The sequence below is a fragment of the Ptychodera flava genome, chromosome 5 (assembly GCF_041260155.1).
Source record: "Ptychodera flava strain L36383 chromosome 5, AS_Pfla_20210202, whole genome shotgun sequence".
Lineage (NCBI taxonomy): Eukaryota > Metazoa > Hemichordata > Enteropneusta > Ptychoderidae > Ptychodera > Ptychodera flava.
The window spans coordinates 39,003,840-39,021,329 of record NC_091932.1 but is presented as its reverse complement, the minus strand read 5'-3'; the positions used below and the strand labels follow the sequence as shown (position 1 = coordinate 39,021,329).

Genomic DNA, 17,490 nt, shown 5'->3' with positions numbered 1-17,490 from the left:
TTGACCAATTTTTCTGATTGCTAGAGATGCTGTTTTGCAGATGTAGTTTATATGGTTTGTCATTTTAAGTCCTGAATCAAGCATAACACCGAGGTCACGTGTAATTGATGATGCACTTACAAAGCTTTCACAAATGTTGATACATAGTATCGGAATTGTTTTGCTGAAGCGTGACGAAAAATGGATGATCTCATGCAGTCTTGTAATCGTTCAGTTTTAGCTTGTTGGATTTATACCATGCTCGCATGTCCTAAATACACGCTTTGATAGAGAACCAAGTTCACCATGTACTTATTGAAGGGCCCAATATAACCAGTCAAACTCTGGAATTTGGAGTTCCGCAGGGATCAGTGCTTGGGCCGATTCTCTTTAATATCTACATATCACCTTTAGAGCCCCTGATTTTCAAACTCAACATCAACTGTGATGTATGCGGATGACTCCCAAGTGTATATGATAATGAAATGATCACAAATGCAACAACAATTTCAAGTAAGTATGATTTAACCATGAAAGAGCCAAGCCAGTTATACCGAAACGATACTGCAATCTGTTAAGTAAAATTTGATGATCAATGGTATCGAATGCCGCAGATAAGTCTAGAAGGATAAGGATGACTTCTTGAGCTTGAAGTATTTTGTTGTGAACACTAACAGTTGCCGTTTCAGCACTATGGTGTTGACGATATGCAGATTGCATCTTTGTACACAGAATGTCGTCTTTCAGATGTCGATGAAGCTCAGCTGCAAACTACTTTCTCAAGTACTTTGGCCATGAATGGTATATTAGAAATTGGGCGATAGTTCTTAAGTTCTTCTGGGCAAAGCTGGCGGTTTTTAATTATAGGTGTAACCAAAGCAGTTTTCAGTGAATGAGGAACACAACCATTAGCCAATGATGTGTTGATAAATTCAAATTCTGTGATCAAGGGCAAGAGTGCCTCTACACACGATTTCACCATCCAGGTTGGTATGCATGATGATCTTCCTAATGACATCAGAGGAAACCAGTGTAAATGTTATCAGATGTTGCTCTTGTGTACATGGAGAACTGTTGTCAATACTAGTCTCTTTCACCTGTTCATCAAGATCATGTCTCACCTTACGGATCTTATTGTCGAAGAAGTCAGCAAACTTATTTGCAAGTGTTTGAGGACAGTCAAAAGCTGGTAATAAGCTGCTTTCATTCGATGACGTTTCTGATCACAACTGGCAGTCTTTTCAGAATGACATTTGCACTTGGCTTGCTTGATCATTTCCTGATAGTCCTTACACTTGTCTTTGAACAACTGTTTATCTACCTCTAGTCCAGATGAAATCCATTTTCTTTCATATTGCCTTTTGTTTTGCTTGGCAGCACGAAGATTATCATTACACCATGGAGCGTCAGGTCTAAAAGTCACTGTTTTTGTTTTCTTCGGTGCATGGTGATCAACATTATCTTGCAGTGTATTATTGTATAGGTCGATTAGGGATGACAACTCACTATTAGGAATGTAGCAGCGGAATATGATGAAATGTCTTTGCACATTTTATCAATGTCAACAGAATTGATCTTCCGAAAACACACTTTTTGTTTGGTCGAGTAAACCAATGGTATGGCTAGATTACACGTTACAGCATCATGATCAGATGGAAGACCTCAGTATATCTTTGTTTGATACCAAGCTGTCAGTTTGTGTGATATAGTTACGTCTAGAGTGTGGCCGCAACGATGAGTAGATTCAGTAATGTGTTGTTGAAGTCCTGATCAGTCCAATAATTCCAGGAAAAAAGCAGCATCACGATCATTCTGAACGTCAAAATGAAAGTTAATATCACCGACAACTAACAGATGACCATTGTCAGTCACAAGAGTTTCAAGAAATGTAGAAAATTCGTTGAAAAAAATTGATGATGTTAATTTGTTCTTCTTTGAAGGTGGTGGTTGGTAGATTGTAATAAGACGAACTGCAGTTGATTTCGATGTCACTAAGAGTTCCATGTGTTCAAATGAGTTGAAACTAAAGGATGTATTTTTTCAACTTTGAAGCAGTTCCGTAACAGAACACTAAATCCACCACCTTTAGACTTGTGAGGAATGTAATATGAGTCATGGTCTGGCAGAGTATGTCGTAGCTCAGAGAGAGCATTTTTGTCACTGGAGTCACCAGTCAGCCAAGTCTCAGTTAATGAAATAATGTCGAGGTGGTTGTCTATGACAAGGTCACAGAGTGATGACACCTTCTGCCTCACAGCTCGTATGTTCCACAATACAAATGAGATGGACAGAGGTTGATTTTGTGTTTCAGAAGTGGAATGCTCACCATAGTGCCTTGGTATTGTTGTGTATCTCATTGTCGGCCAATCAGATGTGAGATGTAGGCAGGAAGGCGATGAGAGATCCTAACTAAAATCTGATGTTCTTTTTCCTTCCTCAGGCACAGCCTCTCTTGGTTGGTCGAGTCCTGCATATATTAAACATCTGTAGTCGATTCCAGGTGTTTGGATCAACCCTTGACAATATTGGGCTATTGAGAACTGCTTTTCTAATGATAAATAGCGTAAGTCTGCTATAAGCTAATGAATGCACGATGAAATCCAGGTGCTGTGACAATATTGAGCGTTACTCACAAAACAGTCTGCAAAAACCGCAAAATTGGTAAAATTGGAGAAATATGGAGAGTCAATATCTTCCAGCAGGTCCTCTAGAGTCTCCAATACTTTAAAACCGGCAGTGTAAAAATCCTTCAGGGAAACGTTCAGAAAATGGAGTAATCACAGGTAAAACAGGAGAGCTTGTCTTAGACTAGTGTAGCGCAACCAACAATACAACACTATGTGTTCCTTAGAATGAATGGCATTCGTGTGATTACTAATTACCAGTAACGCTACACTGTAAAATATTTAATGGGCATTTTGAGTAGCCAGTGGTGACATTGCTAAGCACATCTGTCGACTAAAAAACGGTGGTCAATTTACATACATAGACTTGTCAGATATTTTACTACCATTTGCAGTAATAGAGCGCGAAACCATTGCAGTGAACTGCAATAAAACTGCTTACACTAATTAGTTTCAGCTGAAGCCGTGGCCACTTTGGTGTTGAACAAGGCTACTTGATAAAGACCAAAAAGTCTGCTTGTACAAAGGCAAAACTAGCTCTGTCTGAGGCTCGAGTTGTAAATGAGAGTTTACGATTGGCACCCTGTGTTCAAGATTAAGATACAATGTAACATTACCATGCACTGGTCCATGTACAAATCTTTTTTATTTCAACTTCCCCAGACAAACTGTCTGCATGGGACATACAATGTTGTCGACTTTGCCAGCTGGCTACAGCTGAAACTAATTAGTGTGAGCAGTTTTATTGCAGTTCACTGCAGTGGCTTCGCGCTCTATTACTGAAAATGGTAGTATTAATCAACAATTGTGATTTTTTTAAAGTATATATTTCCTAAATTTCAAAGCTTTTTGTATTCTACCGTTAAATCTTTCTATGCATGTGTCATCTAACATTTTAAAGCTCGTGTTGCTTTCTTTTCTTCAATTCAATATTTTTGTTATAAAATGCTAAATATCAGTAAGGGACTGGTCAGTTTCTTCAGCCTGGGGGGGCCGGTGGATTCATGGGGGGGTCACCCTGTTTTTGACTTTGGTGATAGGGGGGGTCACCATGTTTTTGAAATGCCCAATAGGGGGGGTCAGTGTGTTTTTGAATTTTGACACAGGCTCATCATTGCCTAAAATGCTAGTGTCAGCCACAAAATTCATCATTCAGTTGTATTTTTCGGCGCGCCCTTCGGGCGCATAACTTTAATAATCAGTCATATTTTTCAGCACGCCCAACTTTAACATATCAAGCATACATACATCAGAGATATCTGTATGTTCAATATTTTTCAGCGTGCTCTTCAAGCTCATTACTTTAATATATCATACATATTTCAGCATGCCCTTCAGGTGCATGACTTTAATATACGAGGCATATATATCAGAGATATCAGGATGTTTCATATTTTTTGGCGCGCCCTTCGGGCGCCATACTTTCAGAGATATCTTGATGTTTGCTAAGTGAAAGTGTACCATTATGAAATCTGCATTTCATATGAAAAGGATGACAAATTCCTGATACTTTTCTGTTCTCTCTGTGAGAATTCAGTATGAGAAAGCAACATGCACAAATATTTCTCAATATATATTTGATACAGTGACTTATTTTAGAGATAGAAAAATGACAAGATATCTTTCCTTCTCATTGATGCAATTATTTTCCTTTGTTTCATAGGTTTTCTGTAGAAAGATGCTTTTTTATGAACAAAATAACAGTTAAAAAAGGCAGTTTTTGTCATTATTAGCTGTGCTTTTATGGTTTCAATGTTACACAAGAAAAGGTCCTCTCAGACACTGTACACATCAGATTTGGCTAAAAAAGCTCTCTATGGCTCCTCAGTAGATTTAATTGGATGGTTGGCAAGTCTTAACACCCATCAGAGTTTTTGATTCACTGCTTTTTCCTCTTTGATATTAATGATTGACATCCATTTCTGTACAACAGTTCAGGACATCTGGTTAAGCAGAGAAAGTGTGAAATACATTCACAGCTCATTCAAAATACAGCTCATTCAAAATGTACTGTATTTAAACTTTAAGATTGACACTTTGAAATTCCTATCTTACAACTGACATGTCAACAATTTCACTAAAACATAGAATGACTATTTAAAATATAAATATATGTAAAATGTAAAATATAATATATATATATATATATATATATATATATATATATATAATTTATGTCCATCTTTTGTTTTACCTTTGTCGCGCCCGGGGGGGGGTTCACCCTGTTTTAGAAATTTGGAATAGGGGGGTCACCCTGTTTTCAAAATTTGGAATAGGGGGGGTCAGCCACTTTTTGACGTCGGCAAAAAATAATCCACCGGCCCCCCAGGCCGAAGAAACTGACCAGTCCCTTATACGGTGTGAAAGTTTGCCTAAATAACCATTTTCATGTCACCGAGCAAAGGTCTTCAACACAAATTGTGAGAATATTTATACTTCATTTCAAAGATGTGTTCAATCAAAATATCTAGTGATGGTCACTTTACATTAAAAATACAAACTCTTACTTTTTCTCTTTTAAAGGTGTTTAATCTGACGCATAGAATTTTACTTAGTGATGTCCACAAACACTTTCGTTTATAAAAAAAGAAAAATGAGTGAAAAATATTATGAGAGGGACAGTAAAAAGACGCATACATATATCTCAGTCAGTTGGCATTTATATGAGATCAGATGAGGTTCAACTTTGATCATTTCACTGCCATCAATCACTAGTTTCCTGGATTATCATTATGTCCTTCATTGAAATTTATAACGATCTCCTCTGAACATGCAGCGTTCTCTGCAACACAAAGGCAAGTGCAAAACTATGTCAAATTCCAAGAAAGCAAGGGTATGAGTACGATTAACGGAATGAATTGTTGTTCGACGAGATGTTCAAAACACGATGGGCCAACACATCTCCCAATCACGTGACTTCTCCTCCAGGGACCCTTGCATTCTTCAACGACTGTACAAGTTATCGTCTGGGCTTCACGCTGAGTTTGATACCCGTTTTCGGTGATATGAAACCAGTCTTGCCAAGTTGTACAGGTATCTACGAAACAAACATAAACATTACATGTTTTACACAGCAGAAGCTCAAAGAAAGTCGTACAAGTTGTTGGCTATCTTGATAAATTTTATATTGTATTACGAAAATAGCACCACAAAGAAGTATAGGTAGCTACAAGCAGGTATGACACTTAATAATTGGCGAAGTTATTTTCAATAAATAAATTCTAATCAGTTTTCGCAAGGGGATTTTAATATCCTTACGACACAAATCAAGCAATAGGTGAACGTCTGAAATTCAAACATATTTACCGATTGTAGCCTACCAAAGTGCACTCTGCCCAAGTCCATCGCTTCTTGTTACTGACAACATTTTAACTTCAAAATCCAGGGGGGGGGGGTCATCGTAATTTTGGAATCCGCAAAGGGGGGGTCATCGCTTTTTCACTGGTAGGAAAGGGGGGTCACCACATTTTCAAAAACATAATACCAACAATAAAGTTCACTTTATGCCATGGCCGTGACCGACCCTCTTAACCGGCGGGCCGCCTTCGGCGGCCCACTACAATAAATATACATTATGTATTACACATGACCCTCTTAACGGGCAGACGCCTTTGGCGGCCCACTCCAATTAGGTTTACTTCATGCAATGGCCATGATCCGACCCTCTTTACCGGCGGGCCGCCTGCGGCGGCCCACTACAATAAATTGACTTTATGTAATACCCAACGGCAATCTTACCGTAAAATTCCCAATTGAAGCCGCGGCTTGTATTAGAAACATTTTTGGGCTTGTATTAGAAACATTTTTGAGGGACCCCTGGGATCATGCACTGAATAATGGTAATGGTCGCGCGCCTTCAGCGGCCCTGTCCAGTAAAGTCTACTTTATGCAATAGCCATGATCGACCCTCTTTACCGGCGGGCCACCTTTGGTGGCCCACTAGAATAAAGTTGACTTTACGTAATGGCCCATGACCCTCTTAACCGGAGGGCTGCCTTTGGCGAACCACTCCAATAAAGTTTACTTTATACAATGTCCATGGACATGAGTTGTCTGTGGAAATGAAGTTAAAAATTGCCTTACAGTCGTCCTAATTAACAGACATTTCAATGGATGTGGCTGAGAAGTTTGTGCACTGGCATCTCTGCTACACGAATAAAGTGCGCCGCGTACCGGAGTTCAAATCCAAACCATGCGGGTAAATTTGACATATGGGTTTTGGTTATTTTTCAGGGGGGGGGGTCATCAATTTTTTTCGTCTGACAAAGGGGGGTCATCTTTTTTTCACAAAAAATGCAGGGGGGTCTATATTTTTTTGAACACCGGCGACAAGATTTTGCCGCCCCCCCCCCACCCCAGGCCGTAAAAACTGAACGCTCCCTTAATTTGTGGATATGATTATCGAAATACGGTATATTTAGTGACTTTATGAATAAGCGTAACAATTTCCGACAAAAGGCATAGGAGTTTACAGTCTGAATGCACGGCTTTGCAACTAAAAGCGACTCTTGCTATGTTAACTTGCCATACTCGGTCTAGGCGCATGGTTCAAAGGTGAAATTCTGGAATATGCGCGCAAGACCAATCTTAGCCTCCAACAAGGCAAATCTCATTCCAATACAGTTACGAGGACCAGCTCCAAATGGCAACCATGCGTAAGGATGACGTTTCTCCTTCTCTTCTTTGGTGATCCTGTAAAGAGTACGGTTACCTCTGTAACTATGATTGTAACACGGCATCTCTTCACTCACATTTTCTCACACACTCGTTTTTTGTCTGTGTTAGGGGTGTTGGGGTTTTGTTGTTGTTTTTTGTTGTTTTGTATTTTGTTTGGGGGGTTGACAACTGACGATTCGGACGTACCAAAATTTCAGAAGCCCTTAGCTTGAGCAGAAAAGCATCGGCAATTAATACAACAAAAAAATATTGGAACTAATTTGGATAATTGGATATGAAGTAATATCGTTTTAATCAGCAAATGTAAGCTGATCAGCTTTTCATTTGAAGTTATACAATTGTCTTTATCAGTGATTTGTAATAATTGCAACATTCAGCTATAGGGCACCTACCACTTTTGAGAAATTAGAACAATGTGAAGATCCAATTCTCCAAAATTAGTTCCAATCGTGTTATAAGATGACAGCTGCATCAATGCAGTGAATAGTGCCAAATTTTGTTCTCCGTGTATAAATTAATGAAAACAATCATCATCGTCTTCGGTGTTCAACCCACATTGCATTTACTGTAATACAAAATACAGTAACGGCGATTTCAGAATTGTCTTCAGTCACGTGACATTATTCTATCGATGGACTCAACAATATGAAACATTACCTTTCCGGGATGAATTTCTCCGGATCGGGATAAATGTCGGGATTGTGATGGATTGTATAGATTGCAATCGCAACTACCATCCCCTTAGGAATATGTATTCCAGCGATGGTTACATTCTCAGTACAATGTCGGTCAAACCTAGAAATAGATTGAGTTAACGTCATACTGACTCATCAAATCACCCTTATAATGGATATGTAGGTGTAGTATTCTATCTATATAAAATGTTCATTTCCTATACACGCACACAGTTGAATACTGTTTCTATTGAGAAATGCATGGCGTGAATATAAATACTTCTTCATTCATTTAAATGGAGTGGTATTTTTATTTTTTTAAGTTTCTTCCAGGCACCATGTGCTTTCACACTTTTATTATGTGATTCATCTTTATCAAATAACAGTCAAGTAGTTTTATGCGTTTCTTTCAAAACCGATTATATCATCGCCTAAGTTCTACTTTTATACATACTTCAGTATATGAATACGTGACTGTGTATGCGTATGCTGAGAGCGCAATACTGCTACTAGCCGGCCCACACTTTTACAACAATACTGTCACAGGTTGTGGTTTTACTAGTTAACGTAGCAGTACTTCAACGCAGACGTAGTATAACTTTGAAGAAATGGAAGGGCCGTCTTTGTCTCCATCACCTGAAGTCATAATGACAACTATTCCCGTGCAATTTCAACAGCGGAAAAAAAACAAGCCATACAAAGTTGGTAGACATCAGAATTGCATACGAATTTATGAATATTTATAATTAGAATTCTAATAATCAATTAATTGTGTTTGTCTTCTACTCAACCCATCACTTTGCACAACGTCACCCATACATTCTAGAGACACCATCCATCTCTTTGCTCTGTAGCAGTTACTTTTCTTCAAAACATTAGCAATTAATGGATATTTGTACAACAATACAAAGTTTTAACGCTGATCTTTGCCACCACGTACTAAATACAGAGACAGCAGTATCAGTAAAATACCTGCCTTTGATATGACTCTGAAGCATCTCTCTACAGTTGAACCCGGATGAGGCAAATAAATGAGTGTTTCCGTTATTCAGGCGTGAAGAAAAGAGTTAGGTGGGTATAGTATGGAACGTTTTCATTTTAAGGGAGACGTAACACACAAAATTCCCAGCAAAATATGGCAAATCCCATGCATGAATTTTAGAAATGCGAACAAACTGGGGTCGCAGGGTTTCAAATAGGGTTCTAGATAGCGTTATTGGAGATATATTTTTAATTTGGTAACGTCTTGATACAATTATGGCAGCTACGGACATTGAAGTCAGTGGCAATGTGTTTAACAAAATTCATTCAAGGCTAATATGATCCTTTGAGAGACTCGGACATACAGGGCGAGAACACAAATACGACTGAAAGGTTATCACCAACCTTATCACAGGAGGGTACATCCTAAGAGTTTCACAGACAACCATATCCATATATGGCATTTTCGATACAGCCTCATAGTTAGGTTCGTCATAGTAAGCCATGACGTCATCAATTTCAGTGCACAATTTCTCCTGAATGTCTGGATTGGTTGCCATGGAGTAGGCAAGGAAACTCATCATAGTACTCATTGTCTCGTAACCAGCCAAGTAAATGTCAGTGCCTAAATGCAAAGAGAACGATGCGTTCAATTCTGACTTTGGACAAAACAATAATCTCCAAAATTTTTTTTGGTCGCGTAAAACATGACATTGAACTGTACAAGAAAGTCCTTTCTAATGTGACCTTGATTCATGACACTTTCTTCAACATTTAATACAATAATTGTTAATACTTCATCATATTCAACATGAAGGTCAGCATTTAAGCTGTAGTTCAATCTAGCTAGGTCACGAGTCCGAAACCAAAAATTGTCAGCACGCAAGTAAAATACACATGAGATAGAGATGAGAAATCGGCATTGTTTTTTCAAGCTGTCACGTGGTTTTTTCCTTTCCTAAGCATGATAATTTTCTCCTTTATCGTGGCAACTCTTCAAGACTAAATTCTAAGAAAATATTTGCGTAAAATACGAGACAAACGAGAAATAAGCAACCAGTTTTTGCATACCTGACCAAGTATTTCGTCGTTTGTAAATCCTTTGTGGAAATCATGTGTGTCGGATTGTCCATCCCGTACAAGTCTGACTCCATTCTCATCTTCGTCATCTTGGCTTTCAGCGATGTATTGTTCGTAGACATCATGGGCGTCCAACATCAATTGTAGGAAGTCAACTCTCTAGAGTTAAATGTGTAAGCGTCTAGTTTTTAAATCATTGCATTAGGCATAGTTTTTTTATTAATCCCTTTGTCACAGTCGAGTACGTCTGGCTCTAGTATTCACTAGGCACTTGGATTAGATCAGTGATTCAGTTAATCGCAAACAAATTGTTTTCAGAAACGACTTTGTCGTCAAACTGTCTGTCATCTTTTTAGTGCAGTGGGATTCTATGTTAAGGTAAAATACAGCTACTATGCTTGATGACGAGAAAGTCATTGAATTTTCCTCACCTTTGTTGACGAATTTTCACTTTTTCTCATCGCAATGGTTTCTTCTGTTAAATTAGTGAAATACTTCATTATCCTTTTCGGAAAGAATCCGATGTCCAACCAGTTAAGGAGCGGTACCAAGAACGGACAAAAGACTGTAATGAAATCATAAACAAGACACGTGACTATCGATTCTCCCCTCGGAACTGTCTTGTGAGTGTCTCTATAGCTATGTATAAATAATGCACACCGTGTTCTATATTTGTTGCGAATCACATCGATAACTTTCTTCGCATTGGTAAGGTTCAAAGCAAAGTAACATTGCACATAATACATCATTCATCAGACCGACAGACAGATAGATATACACACAAACAGACCAACAGACCGACAGACATACAATCATACAGACCGACAGACGTACACCGACGTAAGTCTAAACGTCTGTACTCGCTCAAAACATTTGCCTACCTGGCAAACAACGATAGGCTGAGTGTATGCATTAGAATTTATACATCGACAGAAATTGAAAGCCTATAAAATTGTCACCAGTTTGCGTTGATTTGCTTGCTGCTTTCCGAAGTAAACCTTGCGTTGAACGCAATTTGCTTCTAATACTAATAACACTTACACATTATCAATAAGATTGGATTAGAAAATCCAAAATCAAAGGCTTCTCTAACATTCTTGACAAATGGGTGTCCGGGATTTTCTTGTGAATTGATATCAATGCCGAAGCCAGCGCTGGCTATACTGTCCACCACATAGCTACCAAAGACACTGGCGTTGAAGCAAAACATGCAAGAATGTCAGTGGTTGAACTGGGTCAGAAGACTTTAAGTAGCTTGCAAATGTCAAGTAGCCCTAAATTTTGGATTATCTTATACTATTTTTGGTTCTGACTGTAAAATGAAGTTTCTAGTTCTACTTCAAAAGTACTGCCGCCGCACTCAGTGTTCAATTTGTCAAAAAAGTCTCTTGGGTAAAGCATCCAACCAGCGAATTTTGGTAAACACTACAATGCTCTTGTCAACAATACAATAGACAATACGTATTGTTGTAGAGAATGTATTGCGTTGACATGTCCTATACTGTGTATTTCCACTCTAGAGAAAAAGAATTCAAAGAAAAAAGAGTAATTATTTCATAAAGCAAAAATGAAATATTCTCATGAGTTAATGCTATTGTCCTTTAAAGTAGTGCTTTCTTTTCAATTTCTTATCACAGAAAAGTTTTCTCTCAAACGTCCATCTTCTTTCAAGGGTCTATGGTAGAAAAGAAGCAGTATGGCGAATGCTATGAGCAAACATAAAGGAAAAATTAGATGTACAGAGTCGTTTAGGTATAGTTAACAAAATACCATTCTGTTGTTGTCAGATGTAGCGATGATGTCACTCACTCTTTACACTGGAATGTTGAATCTTCTCTGCAGTGTTTCTCCAGAATCCTAACCATTGCATCCGCAGCGTTGTTAACAATGGGCGTCATCTGTGAAAGAAAAACATCGTTTAACGACTTAAAATTATCCTGGTCCTCGTAACTGTATCGGAATGAGATTCACTTTGTTAGAAGCTAAGATTGGTCTCGTGCGCATATTCCAGAAATTCCCTCTTGAACCCTGTGCGAAGACCGAGGTATGACAAGTAAAACAGAGCAACAATAGTCTCTTTCAGAATTGCTGTGAAACTTGAAAGATTTGATCCGTACTTCTAATGGTGTATTATTGCTAAATTCTCTGATGAACCATTACAATACTGACTTACCATTTTCATTTTGGATGCACTGAAGGCAGGTGTTAGTGTGTTCCGCTTGTCTTTCCAGTTTTGATTGAGTAAAGAAGTAAGGCCAGAATCCAGGGGTTTTTTGTTTAGAGGTAGAACCTGGAGGATAAAATGCCTTTATTTGAGTCATTTACTCAACTAAGGTTTTCAATTTTTTACATATTTTTCCACAAACACTTTCATTCATGTACAAGAGAGAGAGAGAGAGAGAGAGAGAGAGAGAGAGAGAGAGAGAGAGAGAGAGGGGGGGGAGAGAGAGAGGGGGAGAGGGGAAGGAGGGAGGGAGGGAATGGAGAGAAAATATGTAAAGTGCTAAAGTGCTCTGAATTTTACAATGACAATACTGTGTGCAGCTAATGAATACTTTGTAGCAATTATGTACAATTTTATCTTTTATCACGTTTCAAATTATCCTTGTGTCTGTTTTACGCAGAAGGCTGAAGAAGCGTGACATTTTTGCTTACCCGTCTGTTGTAAAAAGACGTGAATTTTTTGACACAGATCTGTTTACAAAGTTCTGGGTCAGCAAATATTAGTATTGGGTGGCGTACTTCTAGGTCCTGGAACAGAAATATCATCAACCATTGAATTTTTATAATGGGTCGACAGAAATGTTAGCTTACAATTCATTAGAAAAACCATAGTCAATGGATTATCTGTTTGCACGATGAAGTCTTCACCAAAAGTCGAGAATTGCACGAACCTTATGGTTTTTGTGATCTACTTTGATGTATAATGAAGTGAGGTAAAACTGTAGGACGTCGACATAAAATTGACATCTTGCGATCTCCGGCATTCAAAGATCTTATACTTGATGACGACACCCATAATCAGACCTCTTAAATTGGTCAAAATGACGGCATACACGTAACTGTTGGAAGTTAGGCGGCACAAAATTTGAGTTCTAGTTTTTCGCACTCACTTTTATATCGTCCAGAGAATTATTTTTGATGGGGATCTTATTTCAACGTATTACCTTTCCCGAACATCAATCTTACCCAAATACTTTCCCGTACTTCCTGACCCACTCTTGATCCTTCTCGTATCTGCCCTGCAACGAGATTTAAAATGACAGCGAATCTGAAATTCACATGACCAGTAAGCTCTAACAAATTAAAGTTAGATACACTGCAAAGGTTCATTCTGTGTGATACAGAGAAGTCATCAATACTAGGTCATATTATTACAGACATTATCAAGAGATATTAAAATGCACAACATCTTTCGAATACTCACAGCACTAAGTTCGAATACGTTCCCAAAGAGTGGCCAGGGTTTTGGTCCAGGAATTCCCATGTTTATGAATGTCGAGAACGGCCACGTTGAATACCTTTGGAACCAAAGACAATATTGTTCTAGAATTAAGCTTGTGGTTTTGATCCTCTTCAAATCAGGTGAATCGATAGAGTCTGACAACAGAACACCCGTATCACACTCTAACGGCCATGTCTGGAGTGTGACTGCACATCGGGCGGTGATATAGTCAGGTGACATGACTGGCTAGATTACAGCACGTAAAACGTCAATCAGCGAATTAGCAGTGAAGACGGCAAAATGAGACAGTTGAGATTTTTCGAATGTCTTTGCCTATATTAATAATATAACTTTTCAGTTTTTACAATATTGCTGATAAGTGACGCCATTATGATGCCTCAACTATTAGTTACCTACTTTGTCAGTTAGAAAGTAAGTTAGTCAGTAAGTATTAACACGTGCTTATTTTTTGTTTCCGAGCTAAATAGCTGGATAGTTAGCCAACCATCTTGGTTAGTTAGCTGATCAGTCAGTTAGTCAGTTATTAGTTGATTAGTTTCACACATTTCCATCCACAATTGTAAGGCTGAACGTAAAGAATGGCGTAATTTACCTGCGATTTTTCAAATATAACAGAGATTTTATAATGAAGGATAGTAAAGTATGTGAGGGAAATCCATTTATTTATCCTTCATACTTGAAGTCGATGATCCACATACATCTGTAAATTTTGACGTTTATTGAACTCTTTTGATACGTGTAAAAAGAAATAGAGTAGCAATCGTTTTGTAGCCTCAGTTTCTGTTGTAAATTGAAATTGAGGCACAAAAGCAAAATAGAATCACTGTGCAGTAGAATCATTGGTAAGAAAATCCAATGCAAAAAGTGAAGTAAAATTAGTGATAAAAGTTAACCATTGGCAATATCCACCTAAAATCGATCAGATTCGTCGACACCATAGGGTACAGTGTTTGACATCCGTCCCCAGGAGTGGGATGGGATAGGGGTGTCTTGGTCTCAGTATATGTTTCTTGTTGCTATCGTTAATTTTTATGTATTGCCAATAAAGATTTAAACTATCAACCTAAAGTGTCTTGGTCTTATAAAGAGGTTTTCTGAAGATTTCTTGTTGAAGTTTTTCACTTCATTGTATCATAGACCCTAGTTTTCTCTACAGGCTATGATAGTGTAATGTATTTGTCCTGTGAGATAATCTCACGCTATTCATCATGAGTGTAATTGCCCGATGGCCAAAGCAAGCGAGTGTAAGTTACTAGTATGTGGACGCTGTCACCAGATTATCACCGGATTAACTTTGACAAAGTCAACAACGAACTGACCAGCAAGGGTATAACAGTGTACCTCGCTGGTGCGTTCGTTGTCGACTATCAAAGTGAATCCGGTTATAATCTGCTGACTGCGTCGACAGATTAGTAACTTACCCTTGCTTGCCAGTGCTTTAGATCACTGGACAATCAAACGCGTCAAATGATAGATGCAATCACAGACAAAGAAAACACGCAACACAGTGATAAGACCTTGCTGAATATTGTCAAAGGACAATGACACAGAAAATGAGAAAAACAGTCGTTACAGAGCCAGTGCTAACAAAGACCAAGACACCAAAAGGTTGGTGGTATGAATGTTTTTTGCACTACCTGCCATACCCCAAAGTGAAAGAAAACGATAGCAACAAGAAACATTTGCTGAGACAAAAACAACTCTACCTCCGCCCCCACCCCTGGGAACGGACATAACAACTGTCCCCCATGTCGATACCACATTCTGAAATAAGATCTACGACAAACGACATTAGTTAAGAAAGCTGAATTGCACAGTCATAATTGTCACTTTGTCAAACCAACGGAACGCTTTTTAATCATCACCGAACGACATGTAGCAACCATGTTGGTGTGTATAAGGTCGCTCAACTGTTCTTGTCCGAAACTGACCTGCGTATTTTTATCTACAGTTGATAATATAGGACCGGCTTTTGTGGTTATCTTAAACAAACACTTGAGAAGTAAATAGGTGAGTCACAAGAATTCTGACCCCGGAAATGCTGGTACATGTGCCACATGCGTACTACATTTAATATAGTGACACGGTGGTCTCCATATACAATGTGTGAATTACCTTTCAACGACCCAACCCCCCCCCCCCCCCCCCGTATCATGGTTGAAGAGCTTTAGGTATTTATTCGAAACCTGTCGCTCACAATATAATTGTATAATTAATCGTCTAAGCACTGTGTAAAATGTGTCCGGGGTCATCCAAAGTTACAATTTATGTCAAAGGCAGTAAAATACTTGATTCTCCACCTTCTAGCACAGCGTAATCCAGTTTAATTGTATTGCAGAATTAATGCTGAATCATCAGTTTTCACGTGTAAAGACACTGATACCCAAAGAGTCTGAAAGTTTACAGAATCTATGATGTATGACAATGTTCAAGGTGAATCAACATTTCGGTGAAATTCCAAAATCAAATTTCTTGCACAACCATGGTCTTGTAACCATTCTAGTTTAATCAAGATATTAATATCAATAATCAAGAGTACACAAATGCAAATATTTACCTATTTTTGTATTGGAAAAACTATTCATAGTTCCATCATAGACACCATGGATAGTGAAGCAACTTTTTAGATGAAATTCAGAAATCAATTTCTTGTACACAATGCACATTTTACTTCCCAATTCAAGCAAAGTACATTAAATACATTATCAAACATGTATAATAGTTAAATAATAACACATGATTGCGAGGGCAATATCACAATTTGTTGCCTGCCCAAGGGATGGTGCTCATGACCGGAATATTGATGATGCCCGAGCCGAAGGCGAGGGCATCATCAATATTCCGGTCATGAGCACCAGCCCGAGGGCAGGCAACAAATTGTGATATTGCCCTCGCTATCATGTGTTATTTATTTTATTACACCGAAGATTCACACCAAATAACGACACTCACACAACAAAAATGAATTCAAATCACTAATTAATTTAATGGCTAATAAATATTCGATCAAACATCCGACAAACTAAAAGTGAGTGAACTTTTAAACATTTACAACTCACTTAGGAACACTTTTAGGCGCATTTCTCTTGTAGGCCTAATTTGAACAGCAGAAAACAGTTTGAACATTCAACATTGGGGAATTCATTAATTTCAATCAAAATATAATTTATGTAGAAATTCAAATTATTTAATTTGAATCTTTGGTTTCCGAAAATATTTTAAATGTCCAAATGGACAACTATGAAAAGGAGAACTCGTTCCAGCTTTTACTGTTGCTGTCCAAGGAAAATGTGAAAATTTCCGCCAGTGATCATGGCACCCGCGAAAAGAGACGCTGCAGCAGATTTTGGAACATCAATGTTTATGTTTGGTTGGGACTGTTGACCAGGCACAGATTGAGAAGTGACGGATGATAACGGCATGCGGTTGTGTTGAAGATGGCTAGCAGTAGCAGATGTAGTCGGGACGGATGAACTCTGAGTGCAGTTTTCGCTGATGGAAACTTGGCCGGTCGTGTCAATTGCAGATGACAACGTTTCCGCCATTTGCTTCTTTTGCTGGATCGATGTATCTCTGACATACGAACTGATGCTGCCTTCGTTTCGATGACGGCTAACGCTCATGATGTGCCTATTGTTGAAGCCTGCTTCACTCAGAAGTGTGATTGATGTCGCCCGGATACTATGGTTGGTATAGCGTTGACTCAATTCTGCTGCTGTAGATATGCTTGCCATCATCGTCGACAAGGTGTTCTTGCCTATGGGTTTATTGTCGAACCATACAGCATCCTCGGTGTTGTAGTTATCACGAGGTCTTTGAAATAAGGCATCACAACGACGATTCATCTTTGAACGGTACAGTTCGAAGGCAAGAACGGGACACTGAGGTGAATTATTGGCATACATCACTCCGCCCGATACACCATCGTCGTCGCACTGGTGATTTTTTGTTACTTCGCTACCAACTTGGATCACATACTTATTGCCGCAATCGTCCGTCTTTATCTCGA

The 17,490-nt window shown here is 38.6% G+C and overlaps 1 protein-coding gene and 1 long non-coding RNA gene across 2 annotated transcripts; both read right to left on the bottom strand.

Annotated features, from left to right (window-relative positions):
- Window positions 1–7,138: 7,138 nt before the first annotated feature.
- Window positions 7,139–9,528, bottom strand: LOC139133706 (cytochrome P450 3A19-like). The gene is made up of 3 exons (XM_070700470.1): window positions 9,341–9,528; window positions 7,938–8,075; window positions 7,139–7,295 (listed from the first exon to the last, which is right to left on the bottom strand). The coding sequence occupies exons 1-3, from the start codon at window positions 9,526–9,528 to the stop codon at window positions 7,139–7,141; spliced, it is 483 nt and encodes a 160-aa protein (XP_070556571.1).
- Window positions 9,529–10,013: 485 nt separating this feature from the next.
- On the bottom strand, window positions 10,014–11,199 carry LOC139133877 (uncharacterized). Its single transcript, XR_011552665.1, has 3 exons — window positions 11,057–11,199; window positions 10,447–10,580; window positions 10,014–10,174 (listed from the first exon to the last, which is right to left on the bottom strand). It is a non-coding gene; the product is annotated as an uncharacterized lncRNA (long non-coding RNA).
- Window positions 11,200–17,490: the final 6,291 nt, after the last annotated feature.

Bases quoted from the DNA above. Each gene is read 5' to 3' on its own strand.
- LOC139133706 (XM_070700470.1), bottom strand. From the start codon at position 9,528: ATGAGTACTATGATGAGTTTCCTTGCCTACTCCATGGCAACCAATCCA. The intron at 8,076-9,340 runs GTTGGTGATAAC...ATCTATTTCTAG, and splicing joins ATGTACCCTCCTGTGATAAG to GTTTGACCGACATTGTACTG. The intron at 7,296-7,937 runs GTAATGTTTCAT...TACTCTTTACAG, and splicing joins GAGAAATTCATCCCGGAAAG to GATCACCAAAGAAGAGAAGG.